The sequence below is a fragment of the Sitophilus oryzae genome, unplaced genomic scaffold, assembly GCF_002938485.1.
Source record: "Sitophilus oryzae breed Bouriz unplaced genomic scaffold, Soryzae_2.0 scaffold_929_pilon_pilon, whole genome shotgun sequence".
Lineage (NCBI taxonomy): Eukaryota > Metazoa > Arthropoda > Insecta > Coleoptera > Curculionidae > Sitophilus > Sitophilus oryzae.
In genome coordinates, this window is record NW_022147560.1 from 164,782 (window position 1) to 183,434 (window position 18,653).

General features: G+C 30.9%; 1 protein-coding gene and 1 long non-coding RNA gene across 2 annotated transcripts; one reads left to right on the plus strand and one right to left on the minus strand.

The window, feature by feature from the left end:
• Nucleotides 1-210: 210 nt before the first annotated feature.
• Nucleotides 211-18,348, minus strand: LOC115890826. Its single transcript, XM_030911174.1, has 5 exons — nucleotides 18,133-18,348; nucleotides 15,127-15,664; nucleotides 8,385-8,597; nucleotides 5,081-5,252; nucleotides 211-670 (listed from the first exon to the last, which is right to left on the minus strand). The coding sequence occupies exons 1-5, from the start codon at nucleotides 18,133-18,135 to the stop codon at nucleotides 448-450; spliced, it is 1,149 nt and encodes a 382-aa protein (XP_030767034.1). The 5' UTR covers nucleotides 18,136-18,348; the 3' UTR covers nucleotides 211-447.
• LOC115890827 lies at nucleotides 10,079-12,192 on the plus strand. The gene is made up of 3 exons (XR_004051706.1): nucleotides 10,079-10,265; nucleotides 10,567-10,855; nucleotides 11,377-12,192. It is a non-coding gene; the product is annotated as an uncharacterized LOC115890827 (long non-coding RNA).
• Nucleotides 18,349-18,653: the final 305 nt, after the last annotated feature.

Below are 18,653 nucleotides of genomic sequence, written 5' to 3' on the forward strand. Positions count from 1 at the left end.
GCCCAGTTATTTCCTGTAATTAATTTAATAACTAATAAAATATTAATTAAATAATTCTATTAATTTAATTGTGTTAAGTCATCATTATTTTTCTGGTATTCTCTAAATTTAATCAGTCGAAATCATTCTATTCTCTTACAGGATATACTATATGTGTTCAAATATCAAACTACTTAAGATAATCTTCTCCTAATTACCGCGAATAAAAAGAAAAAGTCAATTTTAAAATTTATTGCCTAATAAAAATTTTAAAAATATAATGTTTACCTAATCGATTTATGCAGGGTAGGGAGAGGTAGGTAACGCTCCATAGATTGATTGCATACACTACTATTCGTACAACGTTCACAGAAAAAATATAAACTAAAAATTCTTCAGTACCCTGGAGAATAGTAAATATAGATAAAAATATAAATATAATACTTTTATAATAAAAGAAAATTTCAATTATTTTCTAAATGTTCTGATTCTTTGCTGCCTCAATGCTAAAGTGTTACAATATGCGAGTCTCTGAGATTTGCTTACAAATCGCGTAAATCTCTCAAAGTCATTATCGTTTAATAAAATCTCCATTTTGGATTTTCCCATTCCTAAATTTATAGTACTTGGTGCCAGTCCAGATTTATAAGCTTCAGCAAAATTTTTGATTCTACTTGCACTAGGTTTCTTCCTAAAAAAGAAAAAAATAATAAATATACAAGGTAGTCTAATATTAAAAAAAGTTTTGTGGGTAAAACAGCATGTTTACTCTTCGAGAATTTTACTTAATTCTCGACTTACTACAACTTTAGTGTAAATATACAGGGTGTCCCAGAAATAAGTGCAAGTATTTTAACTGGTAGTATAGTTCAATCACGCCTATGAGGTTTTTTTCGTGAAAAAAAAATTTTGAAAATTCGAAATTTGTGGCAATTTTTTTTAGTTTTTAGTTAAAAAACATAATTTCTTGATAATGCAACATAAGTATTAGATTAAATTTACAAGAAAGAAAATCCAGAAAAGATCCAGTGGTTCTCAAAATTTTAGCAAAAAAACATTTTTTTTGGAAAATTTCAAAGTAAAACAACTCCGTTATTTTGGACTTATTTGAAAAATGATAAAGAGAAAATATGTTTCTTTTATCGAGATCTACCACCACTTAAAATACTTGCACTTATTTCTGGGACACCCTGTATAATTCAATAACATTGTATAAACTTGAGTTATTTCTAGAATATTTTTGCAATATGTACTACTATTAGCACATATTTTTCAGAAAAGGAAATCACAAACAGGAAATCTGATATGAAAACTAAGAATCGCATTGATTCACTGAGCATTTACAATCACAGCTAGAAATCTACAGGGTGATTCCTGTTAGTCGGTCATGTTTTCGGAGAATGATACGGGACGTCGAAATATTAATTTTGATATAGCACGCTATGGGTCGGAAATACCTCTTACGCAAGATACAGGGTGTTAAAGTTTTTGAAAAATTAAAGATATTCTTTAATAGTTTTTTAACAGTTGAAGGTATCGTTATACAATTTTATTGTAGGAGTCTACCTAACAGAGACACTTTACAGGTAAAAAGAAGAGGTTTTATTTTCAATCAGTGGCGTACCTAGATGTGTTACCTGTTACGCATCTGGTAATTTAAAAAAAAAAAGTACGTACGCCACTGATAAAAAATATAATTTTTACAGTTTTTTTATTTACTCTAAGAAAAAATGTATCTTGCAACTTTCTCCTATCTAACATCATTTTGTCACAATTTAAAAATAAATACATTTTTTAATGAGAATCTTAAATACAGCGAATTATTATAATTAGAGAAGCACATGTGCATTGTTAGCTCCCTTCATCACTTACATGTGAATATATATAGGCGAAGGTTAGAGTTACACACGTTGGGTAATTTTAGTACTTTTTACTATTAGCTGTTTAAATAAACTTTTAAAAAATTATAAATTTAAACTAGAATTTTTTTTATTGTTAATAATAAAATTCTTAGTTTTTAAGGTACCTAGTTATAATAATTCGCATATTTAAGGTTCCCATTAAAAAAAATCACAGATTTTGCAACATGCGCAACCATCATAGGCGTATTGAAAATACCAGACACAAAAGTCGGCGCGGCGGTGGTCAGCAATCACCTGTTTTTTACATTTTATATTAACTTGTGACGTCATTTGGAAGAGCTCGATAGAAATATAAAAGAACTAAAGCTTGTTTGGAAAGCAATTTGACATTCGTGACATCAGCACTCCGGCAGTCTAACGTATCGCTAATTGCCATTCGCAGATATATTCCAGATACGTATAGTGAACAAGTGAACCCTTCGCAATGTTAAATAATTTTGATATTTGATTTTTATCGTGATGGCTTTTTAAAAAGTGAAGAATTTAGTAAGAAAAATATTAATGATGAAGATGAACGTGTACGGATTCATGAATGGTCACGATCACGGTCACGACACTATAGAAATGTGAGGTATGTATGTATATATACTCGTATATATAGAATTAATGGCATTAATTTGCAATAGCACCTCGAACCCACAGTTTCATTATGGAGCCAGATTAAACAAATCAGAATGAGTATTATGTTACCGTAAAAGCCCGAATATTGGTTAAACGTAGGGTTACCCACGTAGGAGCCCGAAATATGCAAAAAAGGTCACTTTAGGTTAAGTTTAGATTAGGCCTATATTTTTATTAATGCAAAACCAACTAAAACCTAATTCTAATATAACCTAAACTCACTCCCTCTTTTGCATATTTCGGGCTATTACCTGGGTATTTCTAGGTTTAACCAATATTCGAACTTACGGTGTAAATTTATGGACGGTCCATAAATTTAAATTCGCCGTACAAAAAATAAGTAATAGTTACTGTAGATAAAAATAAATTAAAATATAGTTCCACGATAATTCAGTTTGCAGCTTCTTTTCATCATACCTAGTAAAAACCCGTCACAACCACTACTCATAGTATGTATGCCTATGTATTTTTAAACATCATTATGAGATTTAAGTCATAGGTGCCCATAATATGAGTAGCGGTATTGACGGTTTTTTGTTATGATGAAAATGTTGTGTGATATGAAAAAGCAACAAAATATATTATCGATTGCAGCAACTATACCTAGTTTTACATTCAGTATGTCCAATTAATATAGAAAATTATTTGTTAGCTTCTTAAACAAAACAGACCCATAATAATTCAAATCTTTATCATCCAAGACTTCCAAGAATTATAGAGTAATCTCACGTCAAAACTTTTTAAAATTATTGCATGCCTTAAATGTTTGCAAAATTAACAAAAATATGTCTTTGATTACCTGCAATTAATATATTTGGTCCAATTTATCAGTTCTGCATCATATCCGAAATTCAGATTGTGTGTGACACAACGAAGAGTCAACGTACAACGTGAACGATAAGAAAATGGCAAGTAAAAAAAATTGTAAAGTCTTAATTACTAATTACACAGTCTTGAGTTCTCCTGCCTAAAATCTATATTGCCTTCCCTAAGATTTTAAATATAAATGATTGAAATTCATACAAGTTTACCACAATTTAAACTTAAGATAATTATTTAATTATTATAAATCCATAGTTATATTAAAATATAACACTTACGAAGTTACTAAATATTAACTATTTCTACTTAATCATTTAATAATTCTGATAAAAACACGCTTGATTATTTATTTTAGAAATCATACGGGCTATAATCATTAATATGACTATATTAACAATACTTAAATCAAAATTTATTTGAAGGAATGCTACTGTATTACAATAAAATTGTAAAACAAGTATGTAATAATAACTCGGAATAATTATTAAAAACTGCTCATCTTGATATAGAGATCTCAAAGATCTGTTAGCCGATTTTATTGAAATTTCGCCGTGTTGTGAAATTTAATAAGTTAGCAGTAATTAAATGATAATTATTATTTACAACAATATTTAAACGATAAAAACTTATCCCAATAAATATTTGGCACCGCCTTGAATTCATTTGTTTTACGTTGGCGGTGGAAACCATGCAAGCTTTTTCTTTGTCCTAAGTTGTTAATTAAAAAAATAATTATCATATAAAAAAATATAGGTCCTAATAGCCTAAATTTTATCAAAATATATCAGCAGATCCGATGAGACCCGAATATGTTTTGGAACTTAATGATTTAATTAATTATTCCCTTTAATGCATCGATTGTGCGCATTATCCTACGCGCTAAGAAAAAAATATTGCATTAGTCTAAATTTATTATTTATTTATGTTATTCCGCTCTTTCACGTATAATTTGCCCCCTGCTTCTCATACGGAAAGAGTTAGATTAAAATAGCCCAACTGTACTTAACAACCCATGCCTTGACGCATATTCTTTTTTATAATAATATCGGCTTTCAGAGACTAAACGTCCATGTCCATAAAATAGTTGGCCCACACTAATAAGACCTCATTTCGGCCCTCGGACGGCCTTGCTATTCAGCTATCGACTTACGTGTTGACAAGTTGATTAGGCAGGTTAATGAACTCCATGTCGCCTCTAGCATGTCGTTTTTTCAAAGATGGGTCCCATATAAACGCGGCCAGAAGTATTTTCAATACTAAAATTATTTATTTGTAAGTCCATTTTCAAAGTAATTATTGCTATCTTGTGAGAATAATTTAGGTTTTATTTACTCAAACCCGTGATAATTATTGTGAAAAGTGGCATTAAAAACTTAAAAAGCTATGCTGTGAACTGTGAACTGCAAAAACCATCGTAATCTTGGCATAGCGTCGGTTTCCAATGTTTCATAGGTATTTCATACATCTCCTTATATAAAATAAAGTTTCTTGTATGCAACACACTGTATTTTATTTATAAAATTAAAAGAAAATAATAATAAATTTGAAGAAATAATATTTGCCGATATAATTCCGGAAAAAGCCGAACCGCTCCAAAATTTTCAAAAGCTTTATTGGGTCGCGACCGTTGCGTTGCAAGAATGGCGCCAAACAGTGTTTACATTGTCCTTATGGGCACTTTCCAATCTAAACTTGTTTCAATTATGTATGTTATTATGTATGTTAAGCACACTTACCCATCAAATAAGTAACTTTTACTTAAATTAAGAGAAGATCCTTCCATTGGTCTATCACATATTTTGCATCGACTTCTGCCGAATATATCTTTATTTAGAGGATCAGGTAGCCATCTTTCATTCAGTTTAAACTGGTGAACGCATGTATGGTCGGTTTGGGAACTTCTATTATCTAAATTTAAAAAATAAAAAAATTAAAGTACTATTTATTTCGAATATAATATAATAATTGATATTTCAAAAGATTTAAATAAATTAATCGCAAAATATTTTGTAGTTATTTTTAACCATGCATATTCATTAGACAATCCGCTTATAGTCTGGCGGTATATCAAAGGATGAATTCTTTCGGATTAGCCTTCTACCACAGCCCGAGTCTACTTAACAAGCCGGGAACAACCATTTGGCAACGCCGCAACCGGCAAGAGATTCAGATCGGTTTCTAGCGAGCGCGAATGCGCGACGGGCCGTTTTACCGGCTCTCGAGGCGCGTATTTTTAAATTAATTTAAGGTTTGCTCAAATTTGCCACATAAAACTAAAAAAAAATTGCCACATTACTTGTCAAAAACAGTCCCTGCTCCCCGAAAAAGTCCTGCTGAAAGAACCAAAGAAATGCTTAAATTGCTCACTTCGATCTTGCATTTCTTTGATTCTTTCAGCAGGACTGTTTTTACAAGTAATGTGGCAAATTTGGAAAGATACTAGGCACTGTATTTAACTTTAGTCTAGTTTTAGCAGGTACCTTTTGCATTGATCCATCTGGCAAGCGATAATCCTCCTCCCTAATAATGTCACTTTCTACAAAATGCTTAGCACAAACCACAGAATATTTTGAGGGTGACCATGCCTCCTTAGGAATATTCCTAAACCATTGGGCTTTAATATGTTCATCCTTTTGAAAGATAAAAACAAATACCGATGGTTCTCCTGCATCAAGACAAGTTTTATAATTGAATTTGCGCCCAGGCACACAACAAGGACTTACGAGCCCTAACAACTATATGTTGGAACAAGGTCTTTTTTTGCAATAAAAATAGTAATTTGTTAAAACGACTCAATTTTATTTTGTTTATTATTCTAAATTCAAACACTACGATATGATCTAGACAATTTTACTATATTTTTAAAACTTTGCAAACAAATCACTTTTCATAAAAGCTTATTTTGACAAAATCAAGCCAAATTTGCTGACAACTATATATTGGGACAGCACAACAAGAAATTTGTTTAATACGGAGTTACACCACCTTTCGCCTTAACAACTGCCTGAACTCTTAAGGGCATTGTATTTACCAAAGATTGGGACATTTGAGGAGAAAAATTATCCCAAATTTCCTGCAGTTTTGTCCCCAAATCAAAAATTGTTCGTTGGGGGTGGTTTCTTAAATATTGCTTCATTTTATGCCACACAGTTTCTATAACATTGAGGTCCGGACTACTTGAAGGGAAGGAAGGGATAGAACTTTTCTATTATTATTACCGAACCAATTTTTAGTTGATCTTGCTGAATGGCACGATGCTCCATCTTGTTGGAAAATACAGTCTTCGTTTGGAAACAATTCTTGAGCACTAGGCAAAAGTGATGTCTCAAGAATATGTTGATATTTTTGGGCGTTAACAGTGCCATCTATAAAATTTAATTTGCCCAAACCTCTTGCTGACATACAACCCCAAACCATAATCCCCTTAGGAAATTTAACAACCCTCTTTAAGCAATCTTTATGAAAGGCTTCTGCTTTATTTCGTATTATTCGTTTTCGATGATCTCCAACGCAAACATCAAATTTAGACTCATCGGTAAATATGACCTTATTCCAATTATTTTGCGTCCATGATAATTTAGATTTTGCCTAATTGTAGCGATTTTTCTTTTGAATTTCTGTCAGTAGCGGTTTTTCTTTGGCCTAAATAAGAATTTGTATCAATAATCTTCAGGTAATTGATTATCCACACAAAATAAAGTTTACCTTGTAAAACCCCAGACCGCATTTGTGGATATATTTCGGCAACATTCTCTTGATATATTTAAACCAGTTACAGTATTCCATTTAACTGTTACTTCGCGAAGAGTACTTCTTCTCGCAGACTTGAAAATTTTTACTAAATTTCGTAAATCTCTCTGAGATACAACTTTTGGCCTTTCAGAACTTTTACCTTTAACGTCTACGTTGGCAGATTCGCCGTATTCTTTTATTATATTAAAAACCGTGGTTTTTGGAATACATAAATCATCAGAAATGTTTCGAATTGTTTTTCCTGTACTGTATTGACGATTGATAATTTCGCGTAGTTTTTGATTTGTAGCTTTTCCACGGACCACTACTTTGGATTAAATTAACAAAATTGAAAATTAAAAAAATTAAAATTTCTTACAGTAAATCTCACTACTCAAAGTATCGAGTACTTACAAGCTGTCAATGCTGAAGTAAACAATAAACAGTTTGCGACATTTGTAACGTTTATAGCAAAGCCGCCTATGATGATATTAATTATTTAAAAATACTTGTCCCAACATTTAGTTGTCAGCAAATTTGTCCTTTTATGAACAAAATCCGCTACTGTAAATATGGATTGATTTACAAATGCATAAAAACATTGTCAAGTTGTTTAGGATATATGGCTATGTTTATATTTAAAAAATTAAACATATATTTTTCAGTCATTTTGAAAAACCAGGGCAATAATTCCATAATATGACCTTGTCCCAACATATAGTTGTTAGAGCTTGATGACATGGTAATTTTTGATTACAACAACAACATGGGACATATGGCATGGTAATTTTTGATTACAACAACAACTAACTTTCGATAAAGTGTTTTAAAAAGCACCACAAGATGTTCATTCGCCGCCGAATTTACCGCCATTCTTTGAAGAAAGCACTTAACCTCGCTTATAACCCGGCGAATTTTTCACCCACGGATATTTGTTTTTACGCAATGTCTACGGAAAAAAATTGTCCCGGTAACTTACAAATCTCACACAGTAAGACTTTTCACAACTTTAGTCTTTAACTAAACAATATTTTCTTTCAAAAAAGCGCATTTATTTACAAAAACATAACAGAGCAACAGGTCAATGAACGTAAATCATAGCCATATGAATGTGTATCGATCGATCTGAAACCAGGGTTGCCAGATTTCCTTGTTCACGGCTTGTTAAGTAGAGTCGGGCTGTGATTCTACATATATCTAACTGTATGCACCTTAATGAATAGGCTGTGATTAAAACGAGAGGTGCAAAATTCGAAAATTTCTACAACTGAAAATAAATAATTCAGATTATAATATGAAGTTTCTTACTAGCTATGTTGTTAAAATTGTGCGTTTCAAAATAATATTCGTTTCTGAATTCTGGTACTGAATACGCTTCGTACTTTAGAGATTCAGGTCTAGATTTTGTAGTTGTTCTGGACGGATTGCCATATCTTGGAAAACTCTCATTCATAAATTTTTGCGAAGTAAAATATTCATCGTTGTTTGTTAAAGATGTTTCGGTATCATATTTTTTAGTACCTAAAACAGGTTTTATTTATTAGTTAAAATTATTAGTTTAAATATTGTGTTAATTAGTGATGTAAACGGTAATATTACCGGTAATTTTGGTAATATTACTGAAAGATCTGTAAGAAAATATTGCTTTTTTCCGCTCTACTTTCATTTGTCCAGCTCCAAAATAAGTATGTTGGCTGTAGACACTTTAAATTTACCATCGTCAACAGCCGCCACCGAAAGAACCTTAAGTATAGGTACTTATAGATTTGTTTTGGAGAATGGAGAATGGCCAACAAATATCTAGAATGGTGGAGAAACTCACCAGGGCAGACAGGCGAAAAAGTTCATAGTAGAACATTCGCCTAAATGCAGACCTGATAAGGGAAGACAGAAAAGACTTATATTGCCCTTCATTATAATTTACTAAATGGAGAAGATTATACTAATATAAGATATAAGAGAACTTACTTACGGATCCCAGACCTGAACACTAACAAAATCAAATATGGATAAGGTAACAAAAGCTAAAAGATCTATAGAAAGACAAATACTACATGTAAGGCTGACAGAAAAAATAATGAGTAGATCAGAAGGGATGTTAGAAGTGAAGTAGGCAAAATTGAAATGGAACTTTGCTGGTCACAATGTCAGACAGAAGGATGATCGATGGAACAAATGCATCATAAACTGGACGCCTGGAGAATAGAAGAAGTAGAGGAGAGGAAGACCTCAGATGAGATGGGAGGACGATCTGAGGTAATATGCAGGCAGGAGATGGATGAGCACGACGACAAAGAGAGAAGAGTGGAAGAGATTGGGGGAGGCCTATGTCCAACGATGGACCGAAGAAGGCTAAATAGAATAGAATAGAATATAAACGGAGAAGAACTGGTAAGAAGAAGTATGGTAGAAGCTGCTGAGAGAGATATGGAAGAAGAGAAAGATACCAATTGCGAAGTAATAGACTTTTGACTCAATTAACGAAAGAAAAACTTCATTCAGAACCTCCCAATTAGTGGAATAAATTAGTGGTTTCAATTACACTTCATACTTTTTAGTTTACGATCATTCACATGTCTAAAAAACACAATTAAAATTAATAAAATATCCTAGCAACAGCTTGCAGTAGTCTGTTGTATTCACAGGGGAACTGTTTACATTTTATGCGAATGCCAACATCCTATTGTTATTGTTTGGTATGTTGCCCAGTATTTCTCCGCTTTTGTTTATTTTTAATTTTGTATACGTATACTTTGGGGAAATCTTAAGAAAATAATAATATAATTAGCTTACTACTTTTCAAAATTTCGACATTTATAATTTTATTTAGTACTTATTAAGATTCAGTCAAGATTACAAGAAAAATAAACTTGAAATATTTGTAAATTTCGTCATTTTTCATCAGCCGTTAGGATTAATTTTTAATCTGACAACGCCGCTCTGTTGTTATAGTATTTTCTATAGTAGGGGAATTGGACGCGGTCAACAGTGTCAATACTGTCGATAAACAGCTGATTGGCATGATCAGCTGTTTGCCGTGCTTTTATTTTTCCATATTTCTTAACTATTAATAAACTATTAATGTATAATTGTTTCATTTTATATAAAAGACCAAAATTAGCATTTAAAATGGGTCTACACTGGCAAAATGTGTGAGAATAAAAGAATTTAAACATCGTCATTTCAAAAGTAAGTACTGTTCTGTGGTAATACAACATCTCGTTTTATTTACCTAAAATATTTACCATATTTGTTAAAATTTGTTTATTTGTTTTATAATATAATTTTGTGAATATAATATATTATGTATATTATAAGAAGTAATGTTTATATTTTTGTTACAATATTGTCCGATTTAAAATCGTATATTTGTATTTAATTATGAATACAAATAATTTGTATGTTTACATAAATTATAATTGGTATGTTTACATTTGTAAAATAATGCCTATTTACGTTTTCTATTACTAAGATAAATATTTTATTTCAGATTTCTAAAAGATAGTGAGAGAAAAATTAAATGGTTTTCTCTGTTAGGATTTATTCATAGCATAATATTAAAAAGTCGAGCAAAAGAGAACTCAAGAACAGCTGATTTTTTTATAAGGAATTGAAGAAAATATTTAAAATCTGATGATTTTCACAGCCATTTATGTCGCGATTTGTGGTCTTTCAGTTGTTTCAACATCACCTAGGAAATTAACATTAAGATATCAGGATCCTGCATATAACGAGATAAGAACTATGATCTTGTTAGGATACCTATTCCGTCACAATATGTAAGTACATATATATTTACAGTTTAATTTTTTAATATAAAATATTACTATATACTAATATGTATACACAGATTCAAAGTGTACAGGGTGGTGCCTTTCATACGATATGAAGGTTTCAAGGATTTTTGTTGATGGAAGTTTGTATTGAAAGAACAAATGGAGGGTTTAGAAATCAATCAAGTCATACAAATTCACTTTCATTTTCCTTGGAGCCTTCGCGTCCTATGAGAGGTGTTACCCTATATGTATATAGATTTGTATATATATATATATATATATATATATACATAATATATATTATATTAATATTATTTTACTAAAATTACACTATAGTTGTATAAGATCTCACCATCGAAAAAAAAAACAGCGTTAGGGTTGGCTTTGAAAGCAAGATTTATGTAATTTTATAAAATGTAAATTTATGTGGTGAATGTCATTGATCGTCAATTTTATTTTGCTCACAATGTATACTCAATGTAGATATTTATATTCACCAACTTCATGTTTATATTTTGTTTTAGGAAGTGAAGATATTCATGGTGTGGAAGTCGTTACTTTAATTACATAGTGCATATGAAATTGGTCCTTTACATCATGTTTAAAATTGACGTAATGCTACTATGCAAAATAGTGAGAGATGTGAACCCTAGGCAGAGCTACAGAATTACTTTTGTTGAGAGACAAATTATGATAGTGATTAGAATCGCATATTCTAGACTTTTACTTAAAAAATGATTTGTTCGGAATGAACTTTTATAGTGTGGAGGAATACCTGCAAATTATAATATGAGGCCTACGTATATGATAATTTTATTATGATCTGTTGTGTTTGTTTTTTTATATTTTGTATTATATATTTGTGTTAGCTTTAAGAATTTATTGACTATTCCTATACAATTGTACATTGTTTTATGGAAATAAATAAATGATTGATTGATTGAATAAGTTAGGAAACCATACGATCGAGAAAAAAACGGCTTCAAAGGCGACTGGGGAATGAAAATATGATAATTTCAGTGAGGTCAAGCCCTAGAAGTCATTTTCTTGGCTCGTACTATTTTTTAAAGGCGCTCTAAGGTTGTAATTTATTTTTACATTAAGTAAATATGATTTTTAAATGGTGTAGTTTAAGATTGACCTCGCTAAATTATCAATCGTCATTCCTCAGCCGCCTTTGACGCCGTTTTTTTTAGACTATTTGCTATAACTATGTTATCTGTTATGCAAATACATATGTCAACAAGTAAAAAGCCAATGAGAAATTAGTTTCTGCTTGGATCCTTACAGTGGCATTTAACAAAATATATATTTTTTCAGGTTACAATATTTTATTTAATATGAACCTGTAAATGTAAGAATATTATACATATATTATATTTTTTACTCAGTCCCTAAATATATTATTAAAATACAACACTTGTGTTTTTTATTAATATCGTGTTATGATTAATACCTAATTAATGTAAAATTATATGGTATGTAAATATCCTTACACTGAGAATTCGTTTGGTCAAAATATTACTCTCTTACTAATATGAATTTGAAAACTACAGAACATTGTTTTTTTTTAGTTTTTGTGCTAATATTTCCACTTAAAATTACCGAATATATTTATGGTATAGGTAGGAAAAGATGAATTTTGTGCTTTTTAATTATACATTATATTAATTATATTATTATTGTAAATAATATCTACTGATATTTAATATAAAAAATAGTTATTCACATGCATCTATTTTTCTTTTGTAATTAATACTATCTAAATAACAAGACATCTTATATAATAGATCCATTAACATTTTAGTTTATCAATTATCAATCACTATACGATATACAATACGTATAATATCTTTTAATTATATCTAACTTTTAATTATTGAATATTTAATAAACAAATTTTTTATAGTGTTTGTTAAATATTTTATAGCATATACTATTATGTATTTATAATAATTTATTAGTTTTATTGCATGAACATATTTTTAAAATTTATTATTAAAAAATATTTTATCTTTGCCTCTAACCACCTACTTCTATATCTCTGGCTTTTACTTTACTATCATCAATGAATCTCAAGGTTAATTCTGTTTTGATGCTCTTCCGCTGTAAACTCCCCTACCACTTTCCTCTTTACCCCGCTGTCCATAAACTATGGTAGTGGGGGCACTCACCGATAAAACGATGTAGGCACCTCGATTTTGTGAATTTATGAATGACTTGCTCTATCTATTTTTATTCTTAATCTAAGGTTGTATTCATAGAGAAAGCATAATATTTAGCTTATAAAACAATAAACTTTTGATTTCTAACCAAAATTTTTCTTGACGGGTGATAATTAGAGATGGGCAAAAGTAACCGGTTTTTTGAATAACCGGTATTTTCCTCTAAAATAACCGGTTATTTAAAGGTAGGTTTTTTTTTCATCAGTTAACCTAATAACCTTGCATTACGTTCAATAACCTATAGCCGGTTATTTTTTAAAAAATCGTACTTGTTTAAAACAAGTAACAATTAAATATTAGCTGTTTGAATCGTAATTTTCGAAGAAGCGAACGGCACGGATCTTCCAGATATTACGACGATAACGGGAGATCCCGCTCCCACTCCCAAAACGAAAATATATGACATCAAACATCAAATGTCAAAATTAAATCAGGCATCAGGCGAACCCTGATGATAATAATCAAAACAACGGCCAAATGGCCCTGACAGGTCAGGCCGTAAAACAAAGTACTAATGGCATAGACTACTACTAGCCACCAGCTAGCCAAGTGATACGAACCTAACTTCAAATAGATTCTCTAAATTCTATATTTAAATTTTAACCGACTTTAACGGATTTTCAACGGTTCTTCAAAAGTCTTCCATGGTTTCGCCCAGTTTCACCCACGTTTCACCGTAAATATATTTTATTTGTAGTTTGAAGTCTCTCTTGAAGCTTAGACTAAAGAATACAAAATTAAAGTTCAAGTAATGAATGAAGATAATCTTTCATTATCTATTCATTCAGTCTCCTTATTTTTCTTTGGTATTTGATTAAAATAACTTGGTTGTAGATTGTAGAACTTGTGAGTTGTGTGGTTTTTTGAACGTTAAGTAATTACTAGTTTTAATATCATATCCATGTCTACTCAAAAAAAAGTGAGGTTAGCATTTTTATTTAAATTCATTTTATACATATACATACTTACATTGCTACAATCTCTATTTAATCATGCGATTTAACTAAGTTTATTATCTAAATTTGAAGTAGACCTATGGAGTGTAGAGGTAAGTAAACCTATAGGAAAACTAAATATTTAGTTTTGCTAGGTTAGGTTTTTTGAATAACCGGTTAATTTGTGTCGGTTAATTTTGTCAAGTTATTATTTTTTAAAGATAATTCCGGTTAACCTATAACCGGTTTTTTACCAATAACCGCCCATCTCTAGTGATAATCAAACATGGTACAAAGAAAACAAGGTATGATCGATAGCGGCTCCAATTTCGTTAAGTTTGCGCATACCACCTGTGACGTCATACGCCATACAAAAAAATATCCATATTGTTCAATTGCCACTAATAAAAAAAGATCTAAAATAGGGAAGAATTATGACATAACCCCAAAAGTTATGTTTTGACATCGAACTTGACATTTGAAAAATTATTTTCACATTTTGACACAATCAAATTTCACAGATGACACAATCTGTTTGACAATTTGAAATTGGCGCGCAGAGCTTGCCGACTGTGTTGCCGACCAATGGTGCCGTTTATCACCTGTGACGTAGTGACCAACCTGCGCAATATCATACCTTGTATTCTTTGTATCATGATAATCAAAGGTTAAAATGACATTACTCGCAAATTTTGAAGTATAATTAGTGAAAAAGTCAAAAGTTTGTTAACTTTTTGTCTGAATTACTACCACTAATTATGACGTTCTGAATGCTTACATTAAAATTAGGTGAACAAACTTCTACGCTAATTGAAACTACTAATTTATTCCACTGATTTTGAAGTTCTGAATGAAGCTAAAAAGAAGAACGAGATAAAGAGATTGAGGATGATTTATTCTCCACTCTATTACGTGCTATAACATAGACAATTCTGACTCTTACTAGTTTGAAAAACGTTCTTGCCTTTTTTATGTTTTTATAGTTTTGAAATAAAAGAAATAATATAATTTAAAAAGGTGTATTTTTATAAATTACCAATATTACCGTAATGTTCCGTAATATTACCGATTTATAAATTACCGGTCATTTTACATCACTAGATTTTTACTATACCTAATATAGTATCAACATCAGTAAAGTCATCACGGTTTTTGTCTAACGAAGGGAAGAAAACTTCATGCTTTCTATAATCGTCTAGCTCTCTTCTATATTTGTCATCCTCTTTCTCTCTATAATCTTCATAATTTTCTCTCTGTTTAGTGAACTGCAAAGCTGCGCTATCAGACGGTTGTTGTTCTTCTTTTAATTTAGACGTTTCGGAAACTTTTTGAGTACCAGCACCAGTATTTTTCTTGCCACAAATACACAATAAGGATTTTCTTTTTAAGTTACCTTTATTGCGTGTAGTATCGTCATAACTTATACAAGTATTTGGTCGTCTAAACAAAGTCGGTTTTGGAGGTTTATCGTCCAAGCAGTAACAGTTGTTTCTGCTTAAGATATATTTTTCCACTACGGCGCCTTGGGTTTTTTCGCCATATCTTAGACGAGGGGATGTTAAATGGTCTTCGGGGTGTAAAAGGGCATTTACGCTCGACGAATCATTCCGCGAGAACCATGTGGATGAATTCAAACAATTTTCGTTGCTATGCTATTAATATAAAAATATGTTAATTTACAGGGTGGCCCGAATTATATTCGGGAAACTTCGGCAGCATATTCTGCAGATAAAAATAATTAAACAAATTTGTGTAAATTTATGTCCTAAGTCCTAACTGTATAAAAATATAATAAACCATTTTGAAATTTCGTGCAATTTTTTATTTAAAATTATTATTAAAATGGCTATTTTATCAAAATAAAAATAGAAAACAGAAAAAGAAAATTCAGTGGAACTGGCAACATTGTTTTTCCTTTTGTCTGTCATCTCAAATCAAGTGCATAGATAAAGGAAATGAAATAAATTTAGATTGGAATCAGGGGCGGATACGGGAATTTATTTTAGAGGGGGCCCAAATAAAAAGTAATGTAGAATATATATGCTTTTTAGAACGCCATTTTTAACCAAAAAAAACTAATATTTAAACAAATTTATAGATTTTAGGGGGGCCTTGTGGGCCTTATGGCCCCCCCCCCCCCCTCTGTATCCGCCACTGATTGGAATGTCCGCCAAAATTTTAGGTGGTTAGGTGGCGAAATTGTCTTGGGTCGCGACCGTTCGTTGTATGCTTTGAATTAAGGACTAAGGAAGGAGCATAATGCTATCCATGTATTCATGCATGGTAGGCGGAAAAAGCGCCATAAAAGCACTCTAGGGTGGGGATCCTTGACAGTTCTGTTTGACGATTCATTTGCACATTTGAATTTGATTTGAAATTTTGTGGATTTGTCAGTCTTTACGGAGCTTATTTTATGTTATTTATTATTTATTCTACTACTGATAGTTGTATAAAGGTAGTAAATCTAGATGGAAATTGTGGCAGCACTTAAATTAACAGTGACACTATCGCGATTTATCGAAAAAGACTCTAAAATAGTTGGTTGTGTAGCGTGCGGTAGATCTCGGCAAAAATTGAGTGAAATAATGGAACAACTTTTCGCTAGTAAGTGACTATATAATATACATACGTGTAGTAAACCGATCATTTATGAAATTCACTTAAATTAACTAAATTATATATTTTTCTTGTATTTTAGCTTTTATTTATTACTTGTCAAAGATTAGATGTCAAAGAATTTAGATACGTTAATTTTACTTACCTGCTTCAGTAGCGTATCGGATGTTTGTGGTAATAAATACTTATTATAACTTATCTATTTTTATTAGAATTATATATTTTTATAACAATTTCAATAACTACCAACATTTATTCACAACGTAAAATAAAACAACAAATTATTGAGTCTACCCCACGCCTACCCTACATCATAGTTTTACATTTTTTTAAATAAAATTAGAACGACACTGATAAACCGGAATTTAAATCGGCCATATTTGAGGCCCATCGCGGTGTACCTAAGATTTTTGATATGCTCCTTCCTTAGTCTTCTTATTCAAAGGTTGTATGCGATCTTGCGCTGCTATAGCGGTTGCTAAGTACAACGGCAAACAAAAACAGAAATAATTTTCTCTTGTCCATATCTCTTGTCAAAGTCAGAATCTTTAAAAATTATAAAACCTTTCAAAATCTAAACCGCTCTCATTGAAAAAATTCCGAAAAATGTTTAAAGCGTCCATTTTTAAAGTAATTATTACTATCTTGTGAGTTTTATTTAAGTTTTATTTACTCAAACCCGTGATAATTGTAAAAAGGTGGCACTAAAACTTAAAAAGCTGTGCTGTGAACTGCAAAAACCATCGTGGATCGCGGCATAACGTCGGTTTTCAGCAGTGTTTCATAGGTATTTCATACATGTCCTTCTATAAAATAAAGTTTCTTGTATGCAACATACTGTATTTTATTTATAAAATTAAAAGAAAATAATAATTAATTTGAATAAGTAATATTTGGCGATATAATTCCGGAAAAAGCCGAACCGCTCCGAAATGTTCAAAAGCTTTGGGCCGCGACCGTAGCAAAAATAGCGCCAAATAGTATTTATATTGTCCTTATGGGCACTTTCCAATCTAAACTTATTTCATTTATCTATGATCAAGTGCAAATCAAGTGTTAAAATTATCCATAACGTCAAATATGTGTCAAAAACTACTAAAATTAAATTAAAATATTTTAAAATTATGTGCATAATCTCCATTTTTTTAAAACTACTACTAAAAATGGTTACTTTTTGATAAAAAAAAAGAAAAATCGCGTGTCAGGATAGTTCACCGGACCCGATATGCACATTATAAACCATGCAACATCTTTTTTTCATATCTTTGTCAACAACAACGATATTGGACTTCCTCGCACTCATATGGGCCACCCTGTATATTTTCTTACAATTTAAGATACGCTAACTATAATTTTAAACTACATACTAACATTTCATTGATTTTTTACTTTAATAAACTGCTTATTAATATAGATCGTGGTGATAACGTGCACAATTAAATATTAAACATAATTTAACGCTTTGTATTATTGTTCTATTGATTTTAGCGGCAGTTATACTCACCATGGGCAAAATATTTTTGCAGACTGATGGTTGTCGATGTGAGAATAGCCTTTACTGGAAAACATTGGCTTGAAAATGTTCGAATATAGTAAAACCGCGACATAAGAGTGACTCAGGTCAAACACTATTACCCTGACAACGCTTACTGTAGAGAGAACTATACAAACACCTTTGGTAAAATAGGTGTTTTAATTTCTCACCTGAAATTGATCCGTTAACAGCTTTGAATAAGAAGACTCTGAACTCTGAAGAAGACTAAGGAAGGAGCATATCAAAAATCTTAGGTACACCGCGATGGGCCTCAAATATGGCCGACTTAAATTCCGGTTTATCAGTGTCGTTATAATTTTATTTAAAAAATGTAAAACTATAATGTAGGGTAGACGTGGGGTAGACTCAATAATTTGTTGTTTTATTTTACGTTGTGAATAAATGTTGGTAGTTATTAAAATTGTTATAAAAATATATAATTCTAATAAAAATAGATAAGTTATAATAAGTATTTATTACCACAAACATCC